Source organism: Zootoca vivipara, chromosome 3, assembly GCF_963506605.1.
Source record: "Zootoca vivipara chromosome 3, rZooViv1.1, whole genome shotgun sequence".
In the NCBI taxonomy this organism is placed as follows: Eukaryota; Metazoa; Chordata; class Lepidosauria; order Squamata; family Lacertidae; genus Zootoca; species Zootoca vivipara.
The window spans coordinates 24,677,414-24,703,531 of NC_083278.1; the positions used below are offsets into that span (position 1 = coordinate 24,677,414).

The 26,118-nt window shown below is 42.9% G+C and overlaps 1 protein-coding gene across 5 annotated transcripts; it reads left to right on the forward strand.

Moving 5' to 3' along the window:
- The first annotated feature begins 4,121 nt into the window (after positions 1-4,121).
- COLEC11 (collectin subfamily member 11) lies at positions 4,122-24,177 on the forward strand. Of its 5 annotated transcripts, none has more exons than XM_035109901.2 (7): positions 4,122-4,644; positions 7,486-7,635; positions 12,403-12,474; positions 17,969-18,040; positions 18,652-18,705; positions 19,590-19,685; positions 19,808-24,177. In XM_035109901.2, exons 2-7 carry the CDS (start codon positions 7,506-7,508, stop codon positions 20,215-20,217), a joined length of 834 nt encoding a protein of 277 aa, XP_034965792.2. In that variant the 5' UTR covers positions 4,122-4,644; positions 7,486-7,505; the 3' UTR covers positions 20,218-24,177. The 5 variants fall into 5 exon arrangements, with proteins under 5 accessions (XP_034965792.2, XP_034965794.2, XP_060128453.1 ...); XM_035109903.2 differs by having other exon boundaries at positions 4,220-4,644; positions 19,826-24,177; XM_060272470.1 differs by lacking the exon at positions 4,122-4,644 and adding an exon at positions 5,925-7,356 and having other exon boundaries at positions 7,544-7,635.
- Positions 24,178-26,118: the final 1,941 nt, after the last annotated feature.

Below are 26,118 nucleotides of genomic sequence, written 5' to 3' on the forward strand. Positions count from 1 at the left end.
AGGAGTGTGGTGGAGTCTCCTTCTTTGGAGGTCTTTAAGCAGAGGCTTGACAGCCATCTGTCAGGAATGCTTTGATGGTGTTTCCTGCTTGGCAGGGGGTTGGACTGGATGGCCCTTGTGGTCTCTTCCAACTCTATGATTCTATGATTCTATGAGATACCACATCTTTGAATAAAAAACATGTTGCAAAATAATATGTCATGGGCAGTCTCAATCTGTAAAACTGATTGTTTTGTGACATCTCTGTTATTAAATGGGGTAAAGGGTTATCTTCCTACTTGGATGGTTGTAGTATTACCTGCCTTGAATATTCATAGTCTTAAAATCCGCCGTGAAGGTTCATGGTGGCGCTGTGTGTGGGAAGTCAGTTATCTGCCCAAGTTTTTAATGTGTCTACTGGGAACGCTGCTGTTCTGCAGAACCCTAGAGTCCATTACATAGCTGTGCCTTGACCTTACCCTTTTTAAAATAAAATCTTTAGGCACAAAATCAAGAATCTGCAGGAAAGCAATTGGATTCTTGGCACATGGTGGTTTGAGCAACTTTATAATGACATCCCGTGCCTCGTATCTGGAAAATTCTGCATTTCAGAATTATCAGTCGGTGCTGTTTGAATAGTGTACATTATGAACAGGGGTTGAAATGCACAGGATTGTCAAAGCTTTACTTCATGATAGGTTCAAGTGATTGGTGGAAGAATTGTGTGTAACCTCCAGCTACCTCTTGTTCTTACATTAACAGTTAATACGCCCTACTGAAGATATTTTTCTTTGAAGGTGGTTGTGTTCTGAACCTGTAACAATTTTATTTCAACCTGTAAGGCTTTAAATAGAGGTATCAACTCTACCTCACCTTTGGGCGGTTAATAATAATGGTTGTTAATAATAAAAGTTGTTTTTTTTTATCCCTCTCTTGAGGGATAAAACTAGTCCACTTGGAATGAGACACTCCTTCAAAAAAAATGTGTGATACTTGACTGTACTTATACTTGTGAGTAGACTCACTAATTTTACTTGGTTGAGTATCACCCAGATATTCTCAAGTTTCTTAAACTTATCCAAAGTATATCAGTTTTAAATATATAATATGCATTACTTTGAAAACGTCAACCTGTTTATTTGGTTCCCTCTACATTTTTTAAAAAAATATTTTTTGTCTCACTACTATTACACTGTTTATGGGCAGAGAGATCAATGCACTGGTGATTTGTATGTAACAGTCTTCAAAGGTGGGGGGTGGGGGGAATGAAATAACCCTGTCACATTCTGTACATCAAACAGATTTCTTGGTTGGTTGTGAGTCTCTTCTGATTCTTTAGGAACTACTTATATGAATAAAGGGAAATAGTTGCTTTTCAGCTTGGCTCAGAGAGTTCCTGTGTATTTGAAACTAATTGCTAGAAAATACAGTAGTTCCCCAGCGAATGCTTCCACTATTTTGATGCATATGGTTAACAAGTATTCACACTATTTGACTCCTAATTGAGGGCCCCAGACTTTCAACCACCGACAGTAAGGGTTTTTACTTGCTTCCAGAAGCTGTTTCTATTTATTGAAGTATCTGAAGAAGTGTGCATGCACACGAAAGCTCATACCAAAATAAAAACTTAGTTGGTCTTTAAGGTGCTACTGAAGGAATTTTTTTTCTATTTATTGTAACATCCTTTTTATAATGCAACCTTTTTATAATTCAACCAATCTGCATGAATCCACATGGGCAGATGAATTATCTTTCTTGGGCCAACAAGCAATGAATCCGATTCAAAGATTTCCTGAAGGGTAGTGAGAAATAGAAGAGTACTGAGGTGTCTGCTCCTCTTCCATTTCACTGGCTGCTATATCTTGGCTGTTCTGCACTGGCCCCAAACAAGACAGATGGAGACTTAAGCCCCTTTGGGGGGGTACCCCAAAACCAAAGGCACCTCAGTTTTATCTTAGCAGTTGAAAGCCTTCCAGAATATCATTACTATTAATCCATCTACTCTGAGACATGAACTACTGGACACCTTGTTCATCAAGAGAACATGTATAATAAGACCTTTTTCTTATGCAAGTCTCCTATGATCAATGAATACTACTCAGGAGAGTCTCCAAACAGCAGCTGCTGACAGGACAGTAGCTCCTGCTGATAATAGCCTGCTATAATTTGGCTGTGCTTATGGTGGAATATGAGCTGCTATAATCAGTTGCCTCTGGGAGTTTCTTGGTGCATAAGGGAGGCATTTCCCCCTACTGTGCTCTTTCAAGATAAGGAGAAATGGGAATGGGTGGGGCATCATTTTAATGGCCCAGTGGGGTTTTTAATAATAGTGTAGTAGGGTCAAATAGTAGTTTTCCACAAATATTTGGTGTCTTTATTTTTAGATGGCTGCAGCAAGAGCCTAGGCTCCAGTCCAGAGATCCAAGAGCAGTTAGTGCTAGGGATACAGTGGAACCTCGGTTTATGAACACCTTTTAAAACGTTTTCTCCCCGCAGTTGCCATTATAGTAGTACACCCTCAGAGTATACAAAGGGATCTATTCTAGCTTGTGAAGACCTGGAGTCTTCAGCATCGCTTATTGGTTTTTAATACCATGCAAACTGCACTGTGGGGAACACACCTTTATTATAGTATAGAACAGGGTTTCCCAAACTTTGGGTCTCCAGCTGTTTTTGGACTGCAGTTCCCATCATCCCTGACCACTAATCCTGCTAGCTAGGGGTGATGGGAGTTGTAGTCCAAAAAGAGCTGGAGACCCAAAGTTTGGGGAAACCCTGGTATAGAGGGAAGGTGAGCTTGTGCTGGATTTTATGGGAACTCTTAGGTACAGTTTTCTTGTGAAGGCGGGAAGCATGTAAGAAGAGGCTGCTGGAACTTGCCAGTGGCCTATCTAGTCCAGCATCCGGTTCTCGCAGCAGCCAACCAGATACCTGTGGGAAACCTGCAAGTAGGACCCAAGCAGAAGAACCCTCACCCTGAGATTTCTAGCAACTGGTATTCAGAAGCATTAAAAGGTAAAGGGGCCCCTGACCATCAGGTCCAGTCGTGTCCGACTCTGGGGTTGCGGCGCTCATCTCGCTCTATAGGCCGAGGGAGCCGGCGTTTGTCTGCAGACAGCTTCCGGGTCATGTGGCCAGCATGACAAAGCTGCTTCTGGCGAACCAGAGCAGCGCACAGAAACGCCGTTTACCTTCCCGCCGGAGCGGTCCCTATTTATCTACTTGCACTTTGATGTGCTTTCGAACTGCTAGGTGGGCAGGAGCTGGGACCAAGCAACGGGAGCTCACCCCGTTGCAGGGATTCGAACCGCCGACCTTCTGATCAGCAAGCCCTAGGCTCAGTGGTTTAACCCACAGCGCCACCTGGGTCCCTATTCAGAAGCATTACTGCCTTCCAACTGTGGAGGCAGAGCAAAACCATCATGGTTAGTAGTCACTTGATAGCCTTATCGTCAGGAATTGGTCTAGTCCCCTTAAGGCCGTTTTGAGTTGGTGGCCGCCGCTGCCTCCTGTGGGAGTGAGTTTCACAATTTTGACTCTGCTGCATGAAAAAGCACTTCCTTTTAACCGTCCTGAGCCTTCCAAAATTCAGGAAAACAAGGCACATTCATGGCACCATATTGGTTCCAGGGCCTGTACCCAATACATATGACTGGTAACATCATGGCAGCACTCTTCTCCACTGTGTTGGAGGAAGGGACTGATTAGGACAGTGGCTTTCGTCTCGCGAGGTGAAAAGGCTCTGACTGGCCTTGGAAAATGCAGCTATAAGTGGTGTGTTTGGGTCTGGCACAGAACTAACAGCTATTCCCACAGGAAATGCCTTCTCTTAGCAGCCCAGACAAGCTTCAGTGGTGATATGATTATTGAACTTCATTAGGTTTTGTCCTTGCTACTGCCTTGTCTTAGCTGCTGCTGGGAGAAGGCAGTCTGAATACAGTTACAATGTGCTGCAAGCAACATGGGAAACGGCAACTGCCAAGTCTCTGTGGCCAGGCAGAAGTGGTGCTGGTCAAGAGCTGCAGATGAAGTCCAGCCTTCCCCACAATTCAGTTATCTCCAGTTTCTATACTATAGGGCCCTTTTAACACCCCTACCTATGGTCTGAAGTGGTACAGTCCATAATTCCACTACCTCGCTGTGTTTAATGTGTAGAATGTCTCTAAGCCAAGTGCCAAGATTCGATGAGAACCATGCCCACAATGCATTTCTAAATATCCCATCTGAAAACTAAAGGGAGACAGCAGAAGCTTTGCTCTAGCTGGATCCTGTTTACATTACTGCAACTGGCCAGACCTAAACGGTTAACCAAGGATTTCTCTTCATGGGAAGGAGGGTTGTGAACGGAGAGGCATTCTGCATTCCCCCAAAAAAGTGCATTGCCAAAAGAAGCAGCTTACATCATGGGTCGCTGTAGCGTTCCCACACATTTTGCTCCTAATTACTGTCCTGCTGGACAGCTGAGCTGTTTCAAACAGGAAGCTGTTTATAGATAACGCTCGCAACTGTTGGGTCTGATTTGCTGGATGTCGAAGAGCAGGAGACGAGTTTGCTTCAAATTAAAAACTACCAGGCTTTTGTAAATAGTAGCAATGAGGTTCATCGGTGCAGTGTCCCTCCAGGCAGAGGTTGTGCTACGGTGCCTGTTTTCTCAGCAACTGTAAGGTAGGTGATGCTTCAAGCCTGAGATAAGCAGATACACTTGCTCAACGCAGAACTGTCAAGCTTTCCCTTTTCTCACTATTCAGCATAAGGGAATTTCCCTTAAAAAAAAAAAGGGAGAGCTTGACAGCTATCAGTGGAGTGGGTAGTAAACTTAAGGCTGGATTAACAGTGGTGTAGCGTTCATTTTCTTCTTCTTTAATGGAAGCTAAGCTAAAGAGAAAGCATGTTATGTTCAGTAGAGGAGTATAGTTTCTGGCTTTAGTTTTTAACAGTTCTTGAAAAGCACGCAAGCTGCAGTGTATTTTTACAGATGGTGTAGTAGTCACTTGAATATTTACTGCAGTCTGTAGAGAGTGTAAAGTAAGCTAAAAGGTGGAGTTTGTGTTGAGGGGTAGCAGACCAAAAGTGAGCTGTCTTTCTTCACAGCAGCTAAATAATAAATCTAAGGGGGAAATAGCAGAGAAATGCTAAGCAAAACCTTTCCCAACTCGTAATATGCAAAAGGATGCAAAGCATTTCCCAACTTGTAATATGCAAAAGGATGGCAGCTCTGTTAATACTGTTTGATTTCCTTTGTTTCTTTTTTCTTTTTAAAAAAGAGTAAGGCATATTGAATATGCTCGGCTTAATTTTTTGCCTGCCACGCTGCTTTTAAAGACAGCTAAGTCTTGCCAGGAAAAAAAGGTGGCAGTAATTAAATGGTATTGGCCAGCATCTTAGAGGAAGGTGTGGTGTGATCTGCATGGGTGCAAAAAACATTGGAAACTTTGGGAATCGGTGAGATTTTGTAATAGATTGGAGAGAGGGAGAGATGGAAACAGCAGCAAGGAGAGGGAAAATGCTCTTTCCCATTGGTGGATTCTGGTGGGTTCCCTTCCTGACCTGGCCTCTACACACCCTCTTCCAGGCAGTACTTAATTAAAAAGTGACAGGCTTCAAGCCTGCCTATAAAATTATAGCCTCTGTCTGGGAAATGATTCCAAGAGTGGTTGCTGGCTGTGAATAACTATTTGGGACTGAGTGAGGAATTCTCACAGCCATCCTGCTCCTTTTCCAGAATGGAGCCCAATGCTTGAAAGGAGCTCTGGAGACGGTTCTAAGAAGCCCTGACTTGAATTAAACTCTGCTTCTGAGAAATAATTATGGAAGAAGAAGAAGAAGAAAAAAAGGGGGGGGGAATGAAGGGCCTAGTAGAAAAAAAAAAACAAGATAAAAAAGAGTACAAGAGGAGGGAAGCTGGGTGAGTAGGTTTGGTGGTGGTGTCAAGTCAAAGGATAATAGAAAAGAATAATGGCCGCGGCGGGGGGAGTTAGTTGTGGAGAATTGAAAAGTGGAAGGAGAGGAGCACAAATGGATGTGGGAACAGGGAAAAAGATAATTAAAGATCCCTTAAATGGTCTCTGAGGTGTGTGTGAGAGATGCCTCAATGGCACTGCAAGTATTTCTGAGGTGCCCAAGTCTCCTCAGACTAATCTCCCAGTTCTGGGCACTGTCTAGTAGCCATTGCTTGATGGGAGCTACCTGGACTAGGAAGACTATACAGTAAAGGAAAGGACTCAGGGCTCTGTTCCTAGCAATCTTCTCCTCATCTCACATTTGCAGAAAGCAAGCAAGGGAACTAACAGACCTGGGGGAAGAAATGAAGTTGGTATTAATCCAACCCCCCCCCCCAGCCTGGTGACGGGAGTTGTGGTTCAATAACATCTGTTGACAGGCTGAAGAACAATGGTTAAAGCAATGTAGGAGGTTTAGTAGGAGGCAGAGTTTAGTCCCGAGGCCTGTTTCAGTGTCAGGGTTCAGACCTTAAAGCAAGTTTTTCAAGAAACTGCCACAGTAGTGAGTAACTGCACTGAGCCCTCTACAGATCTAGGATTAGGGAGCTGGGCCTCTCTAGAAGAGATCGCAGTCCTCAGGAATATCCACGACCTAAATGCACACCAGGTTTGACAGGAGGCAGAATAGATTAGAGAGTTCCAGTCCTTTCCCCCAAACCCTACTCCATCTTCATTCCCTGCCATTAGTGATGCCAGTGCCTCTTTTATCTCATAGAATTCAGTGGAGGCCACCTAGAACCAAGTCAGCCCCAATCCATTTTCCCATGCTAATCCAGGAGGAAATTGCCATTTGTTCTTCTTCTTGAGCTTGCAAACAACAGTGGAAAACAAAACAATTTGAGGCAGTTTTTTCATTAGGTTCATCTCACCCAATGCGTTTGTACTTGGGATCTGTTCCTAAGCGGCTTTCATTTCCCTCAGTTGAACTCTCACAGCGGTTTTGAAAATGCAATTCGGGCCTCCCTAAGGGAACCGTGAGCTTGACCTCTCCCACCATATGCATTGATTGGGCTCGGAGACTGGCTGTCAGCCTTTCCCTCCCAACCAGTGCAGTATAGGACTCTGTGGCTGCCTGTTGTGTTGTCTGTAGTGTGCTAGTCCCCCTCTCTCTTCGCCCTCCTTCCCTGGGGAACCTTAAAACCTCTTCAGCCTTGCGTTTCCATTTCTTTTGATCTGTTAGTCTGAACTTTTTTTTCCTGGGCTGAGGACAAGAGTGAGCTTTGGCTTGGCAAAGGCCCCTTTTCTCAGTTGCACTTGGGAGGTTTTGAATATTTCTTTGCTTTGCAAAGACTCTCTGATGAAGTCTGAGAACCCCCGATATAGCTTTTCTGCACATGACTTCCTGTGGAACTCTACTCTATATACCGCATAACACAAGGTACATGATAAGCTGCTTACATGCTGCAAAGGTAGGAGGCACTGGACTGTAGAAGACTGCAAACACCGCCTGGAACTACTGGAAGTCTTTGGAATTCCTTTTAACTGTTTATTCATTCTTTCCTTTTAGGAGTAAGGGACAAGCTCATTATGAAGAGTGATCTGGTTTTCTTTGTCTCTGTAATTAGCCTTGCCTTCCTGTCTCTGCCAAGATCTGGATATGCTCAGCATATTGCAGAAGAATCCTGCTCTGTTCAGATTCTGGTTCCAGGCCTAAAAGGTAACGGGCGTATCTATTTTCATGACCAGCGAAGTTCCCCTGATCCCACCCAGTCATATTTTTTTGTTTGCTGAGGTTGCTTTCGGGATTGTTAGGTGTTTTCCGTTGGCTAAAGGGAAAATGGGTTGTACCTCACATAGTTGGCAAGAATGCGTTTGCTAGGAGTCTCACAAACTTGATCAGGAGAGTGTTAAACTGAATCCTGAAAGTGGGAGATAATATTTTAGAGGACAGGGGACACACCAAGTACTGGGGATGATAACTTCATTGGTGTACAGGAAACTGGGTTAGTAGTACAGGAACTTGCTAATGGGCAGGAAAAACCAATAAGGAAGCAGCTGGAGGAAATGATTTATGGTTTTAGTTGTCTTTATACTAATGCACAGAACATGGGGAATAAAAAAGTTGAACTTGAGCTCAGAAGGTGGTAGACTCTCCTTCACTGGAGGTTTTTTTAATTAAAAAAAACCCTAGATCGTTATCTGTCAGGGATTCTTTAAGCTGTTATTCCTGCATTGTATGGGGTTGGATTAGATGACCCTGGGGGTCACTTTCGACAACAATTCTGTGATTCTATGAAATTACATGTGCATACTCGTTTTTCTAAGGCTTCGCCTCTGTAGGGGAAGGAGCTTTTAGTCTTATGGTAGGGAGCTAAAGAAATCAACCTGGGAGTTTTTAATGGTGATGGTGATTAAACATCACTGCACACCCACACCCTTAGTTCTCTGTCTAACCAGGGCTGAGAAAGCTGTAGCCCTCGAGATGTTGCTGGACGCCAACTCCCATCATCACCAACCAGCGTGACCACTGGTCAGGAACGATGGGAATTGTAGTCCAGCAGCATCTGGCTTCAGGCATCCCATGCCTGCTATAACCTGCCTGATACTGGTACCGTTGTCATACTTTTTACTCATCCCACAATCCTAGTACCTGTCAAAATTCAAGCACTCCCCCCTCAAGGATTGTAATGAGAAAAGTGTTGCGAAATTTGGAAGATTTCCCGATGGCAGAATTTCAAGGGGACCTGCACAAAGGTATGCTTCCCTATTTCCATATAGGCTGGCATGTAGCCTGTTTTGGAATTCTGCCTACTGGTGCTAAATCCAATTTATAGTTGCATTTCCAGATCACTTGTTAAGAATGCTGTAGAATTTTCTTTTAGGCCTGCATTATATAGTGATCACTTAGATCACTGCTGATCAGCTGATGCGTTCTTTAATTCCACCAGATCCTGGACTGCATCCCTGGTGATTTAGAGTTGCCCACCAAATAGGAAAAATAAATAAATAGATGCCTCCTACATGGCTGTTTCAGTGTATTTAACAATGGCCTGATATGTAGGTGAAGCTACATGGAAACAAGCACCATCTTCTAAAGTTTGTGCACTGAGCTGCTGTTAAAGACATAGCTTCAGTCACCTGTAGGGGACAAAATGACAATTTATGATGATGGTGCAACGCAAGGAATGAGAGTCTCTCTGAAGCATCCTTTTGGATCAACAGTTGTAGTGCTTGCGGAACATGTTTTTCAGAGAAACTACTTGGTGTGTCTCTTGACTTCATTCTCCCTAGGGTTAGTTAGTCTGGCCTACCAGCCCTGGGTCGCTTTTGCCCCCCTTTTAACATTTCCAAAACATTTTCTGGGAACTGTCGTGCCTGAACATTCTGCCTCTGACCTTAAGGCCACTACACTTAAAAAAGAGGGAAAGTAAACAAAGGGCCAGTTGGAATACACTGGAATTATTTAAGAAATGCGATGCCAGATCCCATGGTTTAAGCATTATAGCTGAGTGCTTTGTTACCCAGCCAGATGGGTGGGGTTAAAATAAAAAAAAAATATTATTATTTATTATTACCACTACTACAGTACTACAAGAAGTAAACACACCTAACTAGCGTTGTAGCAGTTGTTAAATATTCATGCTTTGGTATTTTAGCAAATGAAAGAAATTTACATTTTGGTTGCTTAATGTCTTCACATTTCATTTTCAAAGTATAAGGACGTCATTTTTTCGCATTGCTATTCTCGCCAATTGCCACCTAGTTTAATTTGTTGTCCCAGTGTACTTAAGCACTAGTGCCTTCTCATGCATACGATAAAACAAATCTAAGCCAATAAAAATGCAGCGCACAAAAAAGCAGCTTGCATCTACGGTGTGTGTACCCCTCGGGCATATATGCGCCGTAAGCTTACATTGCTGTTATGCCATCATTACAGATTTGCCACAAAGGATCTTTGGAACTGCAGTTTGAAGCAGAGTTTTGCTCGAGTTACCGTACCCCTTACAGATCTACAGTTCAAGAGGGAAGGATTATTCAACTAAATTTAAGCCAGTAGTATACAGTTATGCCACGTGTACAGTACGCCTGCAGAAACAGGCCCTAGTTAATGTGTAGCATGTGCTTGTTGGCCTCATGGCACATGCATTATATAGGTATGGAGAAAGGCCCCTAAAGCACGATGCAGTGGAAGACAAATGTATTTTGCAGTGAAGACGGGGAAAGGTAGAGCGGAGTATAATGGGGCTGCTCCTTCTGCAGGAGGAAAAGGTGGCAATGTTCTGTCCCTGCCTACTGTGCGTAAACTGGGCTGGGGTATGAGTCACTCTTGTGAAGGAATAATGGTATGTACTGAAAGTGTGTGTGTGTGTGTGTGTGTGTGTGTGTGTGTGTGTGTGTGAGAGAGAGAGAGAGAGAGAGAGAGAGAGAGAGAGAGAGACCTTGCCCTTCTGCCTTTATATTCCAGAATGCCATTGCCCAAGCCAAAATGCTGATTTCTACACCTTGGGGATGAAACTATCCAAATGCAATGTCTGAATTTAGTAGGATGCTTTTATTCAAACAGGCAGCACAGCACTTTAGAGAAAACGGAGAGCAGCGTTAAATTGGGACTGGTTGTCTCTTAACTAGATTTAATACAGTGCATATTTATAGAAAGGAATAGTCTATTCCGCAGAGCACAGACTAGGTAGATGGGGGCATTAATCTTGATCTACTGATGCCTTCTTTGACCTTGGAAGAGCATCTAAACTACTCTATGTTAGTAGTAGCATCACCACTGGATAAAACTATGAAACCACACAGAGTATGAACAGCTAGCTTACGTTTCGGGGGAAAGCCCTTCTATATATTGTCACACAAATGCTAAAAATGATGGTTGTTAGCATGCACAGGTCTGACTGTTTAATGAATTCCAACAATCTCATATTCATCAAATGATCAGAAAACACTATCTGTCTATTTCTGCCTGAGAAAGAAAGGGAGATGGGTCCCGAATCTGCTCATGGTTCCACATATCCTACCTAATTAGAAGCTATAATCATAATAGTGAAGGAGATTGATGAAGAAATTCAGTGAAGCACAAAATGGCCTGCGAAGGCCACAGCTAATATAAAATCTCTAAAAAGCCATCAGTGCCTGATCTAAACTGTCAGGGGGGTAGCTGGCTAGCTTAGAGGAGTGCTAATGAGATTTGGAGCCTTTCATCTGTTGGCTGAAATCCAGCTCATGCCCTCAGCTTCTCTGCAGCCTTGAGTCTTAGTACTTTGGAGCAATCGTATTTCTTTTTCTGGAGGATGTCGGTGAGGTGCCTTTGACACTACAGCAAAGATTTTAAAAAGTACCCACTTCACATCCGGAATGGCCCTGTGGCAGAGGCTGAATTCACACAAAGGCAAAAGGTGTCAGGTAACTAAGAAGCGGCTTAGTCATGCTGGCCACATGACCCGGAAGCTGTACGCTGGCTCCCTCGGCCAGTAAAGCAAGATGAGCGCCGCAACCCCAGAGTCGTCCGCAACTGGACCTAATGGTCAGGGGTCCCTTTACACCTTACCTAACCTTATTGGAGCTGTGGCTAAGGGCATGGCTAGTTTTCCTAAGGGCATGTACTGTATATACCGCAGTACATTATCCACATTTTCCTTCACAAGGAGGGCTATTGATCAATGAAAACATTTGAGAATCTCCCAGAGTTTCCACTGCTACATTTTCTAGTAACCTATGGTGCCATTTAAATGTTGCATTTGTCTAATGGTCAGTGCTTTATATTAGTGTGTTTGTGTGTGTCCGAATGTCTTATCATGTATTGTTGCTGTTGTTTTTAAGTTGAAAATAGAATGGAAACCATGACTTAATGCAGAGGCTCTGTCCGAAGTTTACTAATTGCATCCCCATTGCATGGCTAACATGTACTGTATCTGAATGTTCTGTGACCATGCTGTTCTTGTTTTCTGAAACTGAACTTTCTGCATCTTTTTTTTCTATCCTCTTTCGCCGTTCTCAAGACCTCATTAGGTTCTGACAAAGCCAGTTCTTTTCCTCTTGCCTTTGTACTCTCTCCCTTTACACCTTTGTCCTTTTCCCATTGACCAGGCTTGAGTGTAATTACCTTAGGGAAGAGGCCTACTCTTTGTTATATCTTTTAAACTTTTATCTGGAAAATCCCTCTCTGAAAACTTAAAAAATGGTGGAGTTCAAAAGCCGAGGTTGCTGAGCAAACACAACCAACCAGACCCTTGACACCAGGTTCTTCTTCTTATATTTAGACATACATGCACACACTGACACTCAAATGTCATTCAGTTATGCTCAGAGTGGGCCCTTTGGTACCAATTGCAAAATTATTTCAGTGGATCTGCACTGAGTTTGAATGCCGCCCGCTCCTATTACTACTTGTAATTTTCACTACAAATCAAGAGGCTTGTTCATATTGAGAATTCAAGCATGTTGCTGTTGTTATTGTATCTCCTTTTTAACTGCAAAACAGGGGATGCTGGAGAAAAGGGGGAGAAAGGTGCCCCGGGCCGCCCAGGACGAGTTGGACCTCCAGGAGAAAAAGGTCAGTATTTTTTTTAAAGAGGGAGGTGATGGAGGTTACTCTTCATGAAACTGTTTATTTCCTAGTGCTGAGTAGAGGGTAATCATGTATATCAGGCTTTCTGGCAGTATTGTTGGTTCCAGTGTTCTCAAAAGAGAAGAAAAGGCTCATAGCAGAGCCAGGAACCTAACATTTCTTCTGCCTTAAGTTTTCCAGGCATCATAATTCCATCTTCTGTGATGCAATCAAAACCATGGGAATTCCTGCCCAGTCTTCCACCACTAGAGGGAGTGCTGCTAGATAAAGCTGCTTATACCTGTAGAAGCTATAAAATATGTGGAAATGATGCAGCTTTCCCTTGGAGCAAATATTTCTCTGTTTGATTACGATTTCCATCTACATTTTCCCTGGAGCATATGGGAATTATGGCTGTTCATCATGAATCCTAAATATTTGTCACGAGAGCTTGTTCAGAGATGGTCTGAATACCAGTCGTGGAGAACAAACCACCTGCTCAGTGGCGTAGCTTGGCGGGGAGTCACAGGGGAGGTTGCCCCGGGCGCAAAATTGATAAGAGGCGAAAAATTTCAACACCCAGTGCTGCCTCGATACAGCTGCCCACTGCTGTCACTAGGCTCCATTGAAAACTGCTTCTCCATGCGAACCAGGAAGCGATCTCTCCAGAATGACTCTTTTCTTATTTCTGCGGCTGCAATCTCCTGGGCGACACGGATGCCGTTAGGCAGTTGAATACGTATGCACACTCCTTCTTGTTTCCCTCCCTCCGCATGGCCCTGCGTGCTGGCAACCCATGCTATGCCACTGCCCTGCTTGTTGGGTTCCTGGATGCACCTGGCTTGCCACTGTTGGAATCAGGATACTGGGCTAGGTCAAAAGTGGGAAACCTCTGGTCCACAGACCAATTTGGCCTGGCAGGCTGTTGCTTAAAAAACACACCCCACCTGATGTCAGCTGAGTGACATGAGTGGTCCCTATAGGTGTGGTGGGAGATAGTGACCAAGCACAATTGAACTTCCAGTGGATCTGTGTGCCATCAGCTGATTGAGCAGGTACTTCAATTCTGCTTTTTGCAGAGTTCTGGCGTGAGAGAGGGTTCTCAAAACCAAGATCCAGCAGGACCCTGCTTTCTTGTAATACCAGACTTAGCTAAGGAAAGGTATTTTTCACATTCAGGAAGCAGCCAGTGTATTGCCGGGGGGAGGGGGGCAGTAATGTCTGGAGCATGGGGAGGGGTGTGTGAAAGTAATTCCTTGGCCGATCTGGCAATGTTTTATGTTTATAATGATGCTTTGGGACTTAGAATCATTTCTGTAATTCCATTTGTGCCAGGCCTGTAAGTTCTAAAATACTTAGGCTCTTTGTGAGTATTATTAAAAAGACATAAGAGGCTATTTTCATGGTAAAAAAATCTTATGAGAGAACAATTGCACACCAGAAACCAATTTATCTGACCCCTTTTATTTGACCTTTCTTCTGGATTTAGAGCACTGGGAGCTCTTTGAGAGACCTGGAAGGAGTAGTTAGAAAATAAATACAAAAACTAAATGTGGCATTTGGCTTTAGAGAAGGTATAAAGTTTCTGCCCCCACAAACAAACATACACACACTCAAGCTCACCATAACAACGGCAAATAGCTTTGCAAGAAATGAAAGAAATAGTTAAGAACCTCTGAATACCAGTTAACGTTATACTTGTCAATTTTGTTGCATTATGATTTTTTTTTTTTAAGAATGCACATACAATGATTGTTCCATTTTTAAAAAGAAATTGGATAAAACAGTAAATAGCAATCTTAAAAAAACAGGGCATCTGATTTCATCACCATCAATAATAATTATATTGATTATTATTATTCTTTATTTTTAATTGCAAATTTAACAACTACTGTTGGGTACTACTCCTAAGAAGAGTGAAGGTTGCTTCTGCATAGAGTTCCAATGTAGAGAATGTTAGGTGACCCTCTGACAGGTCTAAGGATAGGGGAATCTTCCTGCCTTCCTTCTTTTGAATTTCCATTGCACACTTCAGCTTGCCAGAAGAGCTGCCTAGGCTTAAATCAATATGTGATACCTGTAATAGTTTTAAGTACTTTTATGTTGAGACCCAAAGACCTGAGTGAACCTCAAGGATCAGAAAACACAGGACTACAGAAAAACAAGTCCTATTATTAAGATCAATCACAGTTCAGAATGCATGATGCAAACTCTCAGGTTGGACACAACTCTTCTTCAGGCAAGATATTTCTATAATGGTTTTTGTTTGTTTAAAGAGGGGGATGTTTCTAAGCCAGAGGTCCATGAAGGATCATGTTAGCTGGAAGTATATTGTTCCATTGTCTAACACAGAGGTTTTCAACCTTTTTGAGTCCACAGCTCCCTTGACCAACTACATACTTTCTGCAGCACACACCCCTGTGGGGCTCAGGAGCCCAATGATTTCATCTCTTGTCTGCAGAGATAGCAGCTTCTCACTCTTTTTCAAACATCCTCCCTTCTGGTGTATTCCCTCAGCCTCCTCTCCTCTTTCATTGGGAGTCCTCTGGGCAGCTGCTGCTGCTGCCCCTGGTCTTTGAGCTGCCCCATACCTGCCCTAAAGAGAGGTGCTTCCTCACGCTGCCCCACAGGGGCCTGGGACTTGTCTGTCTATTCCCAAACAGCAAGGGCTGGCAGGCTGGGCTCCCTCCCTCACCCGCTTGCTTGCTTACTCTGAGGCCACCTCAGCCCCTGGCAACCAGCACCCCCTGACCAGCCCCAGAAGCAGCCTTTGCCTGGGGAGCTTGTAGCCAAGGCTGCTGCAACAAACAGCTGTGCAAGCCTTTGGGAGGCAGAGACACAAGAGGGCATCAGAGGAGGAAGGGAAGAGGGACAGAGGCCAGTGCTGCCCGTGGTACCCTGATCATCATTCAAGGCACCCTAAGGTCCAATGGCACACTGGTTGAAAACTACTGGTCTAATGCACTGAACCCTTTCGCACAACTCAATTTTGTATTGAATATAGTGATTATTTGGTTGCATCTGTTATAAGAGCTTCCATCTTCCTACATGAAACTCACCCTGCCATATGTACACAAGCATCCTATATAATCACTCTAATTTTTCCACGCATGGATGAGAGCTTCAAGCTGGGTTCCAAAATGTTGGCTGACGAGGCTGCTGCTTCTGTTATCTAGTCACAGAAGACTGTTGTGATTTTTTCCTGCATTCATGATGAGCATTGCAGCAGCCTCAAATATGCTGGCCAGAAGATGTCACAAAATTAGTATTGGTATCTCACAGCAGGAAACCGAGATGGTTTTTCAGTTTTAATGATAATGCTGTACAGCACTTTCTACAGCAGAGTTGTGACAAAATGAGCCTCTTAAAAATGGCTGCCTTAGCTATTTGTCATGAATAAGGAACATAAGCACAATAAGGCACAAACTGGGTACAAATATTGCTAGCAATGCTTAAGTATTTGTTCTGTGTCCTTTTCACCGTTTTTTCCAGGTTGACTCAGGGCCTGAGGTTGCAACCCTATACAGTCATACCTCAGTTTAAGTACGCTTCGGTTTGAGTACTTTCAGTTTAAGTACTCCCCGGACCTGTCTGGAAAGGATTAATCCACTTTCCATTACTTTCAATGGGAAAGTTCGCTTCAGGTTAAGTACACTTCAGGTTAAGTACAGACCTCCTGAACCAATTGTGTACTTAAACCAAGGTACCACTGTACATGCTTACTTGGCAATGAACCCCATACTTCTGAGTAGACGTGTATAGGATTGCATTATAAAACAATTCGAGACGGAGGACGGAAGCGTCCATGCACCCAGAAGCCTCTGGATTACTGTAGCAGCTACTGATCAAGTGGGGAAAAAGCCATCCAGGCTCTCAGTTTGCACGTTTTGCTTGTTCACTTACAATCTGCCACTACAGGTCTTCTCCCTGCAGCACCAGATAAGAAACAAGATGGTTGTAATGGGGGTTCATGGAATATAGCTCACTAGAATCCATGGTTGCTACAGCCTGCTGGGAGCTTCTGAGCAGGCGGAGGTTCTTCTTAGGCAACTTGTGTAAACTGGCTACCTCCATACTAGTGTGTGCTCTTCTTGGAATGGGATCTACACAAAACTATCCGCCCCCCCTCCCATTCTTCTGCTCATTTTGAGTGCTATTAAACAATGTTGTTTAGTCGGGTCCGACTCTTCGTGATCTCATGGACCAGAGCATGCCAGGCACTCCTGTCTTCCACTGCCTCCTGCAGTTTTGTCAAACTCATGTTAGTAGCTTCCAGAACATTGTCCAGCCATCTCATCCTCTGTCGTCCCCTTTTCCTTGTGCCCTCCATCTTTCCCAACATCAGGGTCTTTTCCAGGGAGTCTTCTCTTCTCATGAGGTGGCCAAGCTATTGGAGCCTCAGCTTCAGGATCTGTCCTTCCAGTGAGCACTCAGGGCTGATTTCCTTCAGAATGGATAGGTTTGATCTTCTTGCAGTCCATGGGACTCTCAAGAGTCTCCTCCAGCACCATAATTCAAAAGCATCAATTCTTCGGCGATCAGCCTTCTTTATGGTCCAGCTCTCACTTCCATACATCACTACTGGGAAAACCATAGCTTTAACTATACGGACCTTTGTCGGCTAGGTTTGTTAGCTACGTTATAATATCATAATGCAAAGAAAGACAACATTGTGTCTGGTCTTTTTGTTCATCTAGTGACTCCTAGGTAGGCAGAAGACTGCATAATTCAAAAGCATCAATTCTTCAGCGACATACATTAAAGGTGCATATATACACACAAAGTGAATCTAAGCTCCTGCAACCATTTCTGTTGCATGCATAATAGAAAACCTGGGCAAATAATGAAAAAGATGACCAGATGCTGAAGTGCTGTTGACAATATTTATGTCTGATTTGTGCTGCAATGTGCATATTTAACTCTTATTCATTAGAATCTGCTAAGGCAGCCCATTTTTAAGAGGCTCGTTTTGCCATAGCTCCGTTGTAAAATGCTGTATAACGCTGCCATTAAAACTGAAAAACCTTCCTTGTTTCCTGCTGTGAGGCTCCAGATAGTTATTTCGTGGTATCTTCCTGAGGCTGCTGTGCACTCCTCATTAATAAAGACTTTGAATGCATACAGGGAAAAGATCAGCCGTACATGCTGCTTAGCATAGGTGAAATGAAAGGGCTGTAATCTCAGACCTGTGGTTGTGAGGGCATGATCTATTCATTCCAGTGGGGCTTGAACTAATTTTAGTCTCTGGCAACTCTGACTGAGGAACTACATGATGCTTTCGGGTATGTTTTGATACATCACTGAGGCCAAGGTATTGTTGTCTGGGCAGCCCAGGTCCCCCATACATACTTCCCAGGCTTGTGCCCCAGGGAGGTCACTTCCGTGCAGTTTGATTTCACCCTTCGAGGCACACTCCATTATCTCTCAAGACTCTCTGACCTATGAGGATATATGTAAAAAATTGCATTTAATTTGTCTTTTGTTTTGTCCCCCCCCCAAGGAGAAACAGGGGACAAAGGACAAAAGGGGAGCATAGGGAGACATGGAAAAATTGGCTCCATTGGTTCAAAAGGTATGTTTTCTTTCAATACTTCCTAAGCGGTTATTTCTGAAAAAGTTGTTTAAATTATTCTGAGGTTCTTTCTGCAAGGAACAAGAGAAGATGATTGACCATGATTATGACAAAGCCACATGCGACGATCATGTCAAATAATAATACTGTAATAATAAATTTTTATTTGTATCCTGCCTCTGTCTCAGCTGTTGAGCGGCTTCAGGCCGCTCTCCATAGGCGCGAGGGGAGCGCTGGCCTGGGGCCACCTGAACAGCTGAGAAGCGTGGCGGCCCCAGGCTCGCGCTCCCCGCACGCCTCCGGAGCTTTGCGCAGGGAGCGGGAGCCTGGGTCTGCCTCCTCCGCGCCTCTCAGTTTTTGAGCGGCTTCAGGCTGTTCTCCGGAGGTGCACAGGGAGTGCGAGCCTGGGTCTGCCTCCTCCGCACCTCTCAGCTCCTCGCGCGCCCCTCCTGCCCGCCTCACTCACAGGGGGCGGCCAGAGGGATCTTGGCACCAGATATGGTTAAGACGGCCCTGAGGTCAGCATTCTGGTGTCAGTGTATAAGATAAAGGCTATTGTTCCTACTTGAGGCTATCTGCTGAGAAGCTTAACTTTATTTCCCCTTTCTTAGGAGAAAAAGGAGATAATGGGGATGCAGGACCACCTGGTCCTAATGGAGATCCAGGTAAACCAAATATATTAGCACTTGTTTTCATGTATTTACATCCAATTTAAGGTCATAATTAATAAATGTGAAATTATGTATAGTTTGTACAAGCTTGTATAATACAGTTTTTTAAGACAGAATATTTCAGCAGCCGTAATATTAGATTAACCACTGAACTCAAGGGATATGCATACAGATGTGAATTAGCCCTTAGCAGTCCAAGTCATCTTTTTTGTACCTATGTGTACTACACTCTCTCAAATTCAGCTCATGTCTATGAACCAGTCATTCCCCACCCCAGCAGAATTCCTACTACGTATGGGATAACACGGCAGAATCTTAGTTTGAACCCAGTTGTGAATAGATATGAATTTCAACAGCCATTTCTATGGTTATCTTAAAAAGTTGCAGGAAACTGTGGGCTCTGTTTGAGTGCAGCCAAGATTTTATTGGCTTACTATGGTACACGTGGTTGTTCAGGAAAAACAAATGATGGTTTGGATATAATGCTAAGAGCAGGCCTTGTGGTTTATATTGCTTGGCTGCAAAGTGGGAGCAACTGAACACCATCTACCAGCAAGGTGTTCATCCATAGTCTGCCATGGTTTATTCCATACTACGATTTACTGTGACGTAGAGACCACCCCCTGTGATCCCTTTGTGTTGGGAGGGACCATGTTGAACACAAACTGCCGTACTGTATATGTATGTACCAGCAGCCAGGTCTGGGGGTTCAATACCTGCAATGGAGCATTACTGGTATTCTCCAGAGGGTTGGAGTAAGAGGGTAGTAAGTTAATGGATAGAAGTTGTGAAATATGCACTATTTTGGGTGGCCAGCAAACAGTGCGAGGCGTTTTGTGCCAATGCCGAAATGTAACTTGCACACGGATTTTCTGCAGGCATTCCTTGCGAATGTGGCCAGCTACGAACAGCCATTGGTAAAATGGATAATCAAGTGACCTTGCTGACGACCGAGTTGAAGTTCATTAAAAAAGGTAAGAATGTCCAAACAGTCTCCCCTTCCTTGCATGTGGGGCAATCTTGCTTGCTTAATCACTGGTTGATTGTGCTATGCATTAAGTTGGTTTATATAGAAATGCAAGTGCTCACTTTTCAGCACTGCCCTCCCCCGCAGCTGTTGCTGGTGTGCGTGAGACAGATAATAAGACTTACTTGCTGGTGAAAGAAGAGAAGAGGTACATGGACGCCCAGCTCTACTGCCAAGGAAGGGGAGGAACGCTGAGCATGCCCAAGGATGAAAACACTAATAGCCTAATTGCTGCTTACATCAGTCAAGCTGGCCTCAGCCGAGTTTTCATTGGCATTAACGACCTCGAGAAAGAGGGCCATTTTGTTTACTCCGACCGGTCCCCAATGCAGACCTTCAACAAATGGAGCAACGGAGAGCCAAATAATGCTTATGATGAGGAGGACTGTGTAGAAATGATAGCCTCTGGGGGATGGAATGATGTCGCCTGTCATATTACAATGAATTTTGTTTGTGAATTCGACAAAGAAAATGTGTAGAAATATGATTCACCCCCACCCCACCCCACTCCCAGCTCAATTTTTGAATCAAGCTTTGTGTGCAGGTTAGGCTGTGTGTCTGCACTATCAGGTTTTTTAATGTACCGGAATAAGATGGTGCAGTACACATATCCTGAACTGCTATCTGTTTATGGGGTTGTGTGTGTGTGTGTGCATGTAACACTAAGCTATGGTTGGTTTTAACCATGATTTATTTAATAAGCCACGAGTTGTCTCAGTTTCTTGTGTTTCTCCAAAGCTTGGCTTGTTTCCCAGCCACCCCTGCCTTGTGATTTGTAGCCTGATGAGCATTTGGGGTGGGGTACCAAAGCAAGCCATGCTTAAGCAAGGCTTTCACATAAAGCAAAACCATAGTTAACATAAGTCACGGTTCACAAACATATCATGTTTGTTGCCAGAAATTAAACCAGGGTTTGTTTGCTGGGTTGGGTTCACCCATTCAAACAAATTTATTTAGGCTAAACAAATCATGGTTTAGCGGTATGTGCAAATCAGCCTTTATTTGAAAGTTAGTACCTTGTTGATGAGGTACTAATCTTTCAACAGGCTTCATATTAGTCTGGACAAATATCCCAGAACACCCTCACCTCTGCCAGTGTTTCAAAGTTCTTCTATCACCAAAAAAGCAATGCGACATTTATATTTGTTTAGTTCGGGTTATGTGGCTATCCATCCTGAAAAAAATCCTCATATCTGATCTCTCTCTCTCTCTCTCTCTCTGTGTGTGTGTGTGTGTGTGTGTGTGTGTGTGTGAGAGAGAGAGAGAGAGAGAGAGAGAGAGAGAGAGAGAGAGAGAGAGAGAGATGCATACACATTCCAAGATCAAGCCATGGCATATGTCAAGCTTCCCATTCCATTTGTGTGTGTGTGTTCATAGCATGGGTTTTCTTCACTCATATTCAGCACAGGTTTTTTTTAAAGCCCTGTTTCATGCATTATCTTTGCAGTGCTCCCTCCCCTCTGTCATACAGGCAACCAAGTATGAAGTGGAAATTCACAGCACATGCTTCCTTTTCTTCCACAAAAAGGGAATTCCAATACAGTTTGCTTGTTTTTTAGCCATAAGGAGAGTTACCTTGTGGAAGGAATAGGGGCGTGCCCACTTCTATACCATGCAATGAGGAATGTCTCCAAGCACAACCTTTCACTGAAATGATGAGACTCATTCATTTCAACAGGGCTTGCACAGGAAATCTCCCTAACAGATTAAAGAACAGCACACCATCCTGGATAGTAGTAGGCACATCTGAACATGAAATACAGTCATACCTCGGTTTAAGTACTCTTCGGTTTGAGTACTTGCAGTTTAAGTACTCCGCGGACCTGTCTGGAATGGATTAATCCACTTTCCATTATTTTCAATGGGAAAGTTCGCTTCAGGTTAAGTACACTTCAGGTTAAGTACAGACCTCCGGAACCAATTGTGTGCTTAAAATGAGGTACCACTGTATATTAAGAATACAACACAGGAATTAATGAAGGACAAACTTCAACATTAAGATCTATAACGCAGGGTGCTGGTGTCAATCAACTCCAAGACCTACCCTAGTTACTTTTGTTGATAAAGTATTATAGTAGTATTTTTAGAAGTATATTATATTAGTATTGTACAGCTGTAAATATAATCTAGGTATTTCAAATATCAATATTTACCCTTCAGAAGGGAAGAGCAGAGTTTACAGAGACATGGTTTAAAGAAATATGGCTGTAATCCAACACAGAATTAAGCACAGTTGAACCACTTGAAATCGGTAGGCTTATACTCACGTTATGTGCGAGGTATTTAGGCAGAAAATATCCATCAAATCGTTTGTTGAGATTAATGGAGATCTACAACAAAAGTGGAAGGTATAAATGTAGATTTTAGGAAGTTATTTTTGAAGACCTATAGTCATCATTTCTATCTTTTAAAAATCCCACCCTTCTATTGCTCACAATACATCCTGTGCTGGTTCATAATCATAAAATGTAAACTTTTATCTTTTATCACTTTCTGAATCCTAATGAACTAGTTCCTTAGCTCTTCCATTAAAACAGTTGCTAAAGTGGGAATACAGCACTGAAGTAAACCAGTTCAACTCTTTAGGCAGTGTTTAATAGATTATAAATTGAGTATTGCAAAATTATTCACAGAAAACACGAATATTACATTTTCCTTGTGTACCCTTTGGCATAGAGTGGATCTGAGCATTGTGGCTTGATGGCCAGAATAATGTAGCAAAGTTAATCAAGTCCCAGCCTGTTGCAGTTTAAAGCTATCTCAGTAGCCATAATCTTACTCTGAATTACACATGAACCAGGTTGTTCCATTAAATCAGGAGTACATTTTGCACAGAACTGCATCCTAAATAGTTGCCATGATTGTGTTTAGATACTTGCTTGCATGCTATTACTGTTTTCTTAAAAAATAATAATAATTATCCAAGCAGGTCTTTGTAAGTTGTCATGCAACTCACAAAAACTTTTAAGTTATTCATATTCTGAGAGATGTTTTAAAATTCATTTACCCATCCTTCCATTTGTCACTGTAGGCACATAGCTAAATGAATGCTAAGATTTTGTGGGAGTAAGTTGACTCTACAGACTTAATGAATGTTATCCATTTAAAACAGAGGATGCAGCTGGTTGCACCTGATGTTTGGCCCTTCATGAAGTTCTATAGTTTTAATTATTATTACTGAGGCCTTAATCCCATGATAGAGTCAATCCAATTGGATTTCTTCTAGCCTGGTTGCAAATCAAGGGAGGTAGCACATGAAACAGTTGAAGTTAAAATTAAATTTGCATTTTATTTCCCAGTTCATCTGCACAAACAAATCCACCTGAAGCCAGATACAAATCCCAGCACTCAAGCAGTGGGTATTAATTCAGCTGGCTTCTCAAGATTGCTGGCGTTGGAATTAAGCTGAGAAGTTCATTAATAATGGGTGAACTACAAGACTGAGTCCAGTACACGAACAAGAAAATTGGTTCACCATCTCTATTTGACTTTAGGAACAAGATTTATGCTGTTCCTAGTTATTGGGTTAAAACAGGCATCCCCAACTTTTGGCCCTGCAGATGCTTTGGACTACAATTCCCATCATCCCTGACCATTGGTCCTGTTACCTAGGGATCATGGGAATTGTAGGCCAAAACATCTGGACGGCCACTAGTTGGGGATGCCTGGTTAAAAACTTTACAGAAGCATAGGGCAGCAGTTCACTTAACGAATCTATATTTCCAATCCTGCCTATGCATAAACAACTGCATTCTCTTATTTAATAGATATCAAAAATGTGGCTATTTGTTATGACTAGTTCACTTCTGTATTAGGCTTACATTGCTATGCTGGTAGTAGAGTGCTTTCTAAACCTGTTCCTCCTTGTTGGGATGTTGTAACTTCTGTGCAGCACAGAGCTGTTCCGGAATTCGCTAGCGGACCATTCATCACTAAGTCACTTATGATTCAAGCCCTTTCCCCTTTCTCACTGAGGTTTGTAGCATTTCAAGTAGGGGGTAAATAACCTTTCCTCATCCAGGCATTGTTGAATTTCAGTCCCATCAGTCCCAGCCAGCGGGAATGATGGGAGTTGCAGCCCCACATCATTTTGGAGAGCCACAAGTTCCCCATCCCTGCTTTAAAGCTCTCTGCTGCTTTTCTCATTAGAAATAACTTGGATACAAAAATGAATGTGGCATAAAATAGTGAATATTGGCCCATGTGATAACTTGGAATAACTGCAGTCTTATGCATAGTTGGTAATGTATTCTGCTGAAGAAAGCAGGAGTTCATTCTAAGGGGATCAGACTGTCACCCTAATCTTGCCAATGTTGATTCAATGGGATTTCTATGTAAGCAAAAAACAATAGGGTTGGGTGTATAATAGGTTTCCTGATGCTGTAACATCCCAGAGACTATGACAAAAACAGAGTGGATTATCTGTAACTTGATACTGACTTAGTTCCCAACATTTAAAGCTTGAGGGTATATGTTTTCTGTTGCGTTCTTCAATATTTATGTTTAGTCTAACGATAAGCTTCCTGGTAGCACACAAATGCAAGTACGTAACTAATTTATAGCGACTGGGTTGATAAAGGATTTTTTTTTGTAGCAATTTTGCTCTCAAAAATAAAGTACGGCAAACATTTGAAATTATTGTGTATCGTTTTGCATTTAAGGGAAATAAATAAACAAATATGGTAAATAAATTTTATCCCAACTTTTGTTTCCTTTGAGCTTAATTTCTTTTCCCTTGTTTCTACCAGTTTGCCCAAAGAGGTGGAATCCCAGCAGTTTAATTTCAACCCTAGAATTTTAAAAGAATTTAAAGGGGGGGGAACGTAATATGTTTGACTCTATGATAGGGTCTTTTTCTCCGTTAGGACGTAAATTGGTTGCAGATATACAGGTACCATGCCTTGGAACCTCAGATAAAGTTAAGCTGAAGAAATTAATGGGAGGAAGTCCTCCCTGCTTCCAGGAAGCTATCTGTGGACTCCCCCACCCTGCCAATTTGGGGTGTTTCTTTGCTCCCCCAGAAACACCCCTGTGCTGCACCCCAACCCTCCAGAGAGGCACAGTGTTCACTACTGTGCATAGGTTGACATGTCTGAAATGTGTTTGTCTAGTAGACCAGCGGTTCTCAAACTTTTTTCTCTGGGCCACGCTTTCAGAATAAACATTTGCTCGTGTAACACCAAGTTTTTAATTGATAAGAAGCATCATTGGAAAACAAAAAGAAACAACTCCTAGCAGTTGCTTGATTTATAATGTAGAGCACATCCTATGCCCTTTGCATTTACAAATATCAATTTTAATGTTATACAAAGTGTCACATATATGTTATGCTCCTTGGAACTGTTCTTCCAAAGGGATTTTTACAAGAGCTTGTCTTTGACCATAATGAAGTATTCTATTCTAATGTAGAGCACAACTACTTTGTAATATAATCATGGGACACCCAGAAAGTTTAAAATAATGCATCAATATAAGAAATCACACACACCCCCAATACAGCAGCAGCAGCAGCAGCAGCAACAACAACAACATACAACAACATACAACAACAACAACAACAACAACATACAACATACAACAACAACAACAACAACAACAACAACAACAACAACAACATTTGTATCCCACCCATCTGACTGGCCTCTTACATGCATACCTTAAGAATGTATATAAGATCAATGAGAGATGTGAACTTGATTTTGCTGGGTAATCTCATTTATATTAGGTCTCAGCTCTTCATAAACACAAAGAAGCCTTTCTTTTTCTGATCTTTCATATCTGTCAGAAAAGGTATTTGGAAAAGATATCTATCCATTTTTCTGCAAATAAATAAAAAAATATTTTGATTACTATGCTACACTACACTACACTGAAATGTTTAAACCTTTCTTCGACTGCCCCTGAATGTTTTCCACCCTCTTCTGCCACACCAGTGCAGTGTGCCATACTCTTTTGAGAACCCACTGGTCTAGACAGCTTTGATAACATCCCAACAGATAATGCACTAGTGAAAAAACGTCCCTTTAGAAGTTATATGGCAGAGGGGTTTTCTAGCATGCCTGTGCAATGCACACCACTGTACATGGTGGTGGACACGCACCAGGTCTCTGTAGCCAATTGGATCTTCCCAGCACACCAGTACTATGTGTCCCTGTGTGTTGGTAGGTAACTGCTCCCGCCCCCCTCCCCCACAGAGACTATGTTGTCACGACACATCTGTCTTATATGCTGCAAACACGCCAGCAGTGCCAGACCTGACTTAATCATCTTTGTCCAGTGTGCAGTTTAATCATCTCTGCGTTACCATGCTGCCCTCTAGTGCCGTACTGGAAACAGTTGCTTTGAGTTTGCGATTATCGCAGGTAAGGGAGCCGGAACAC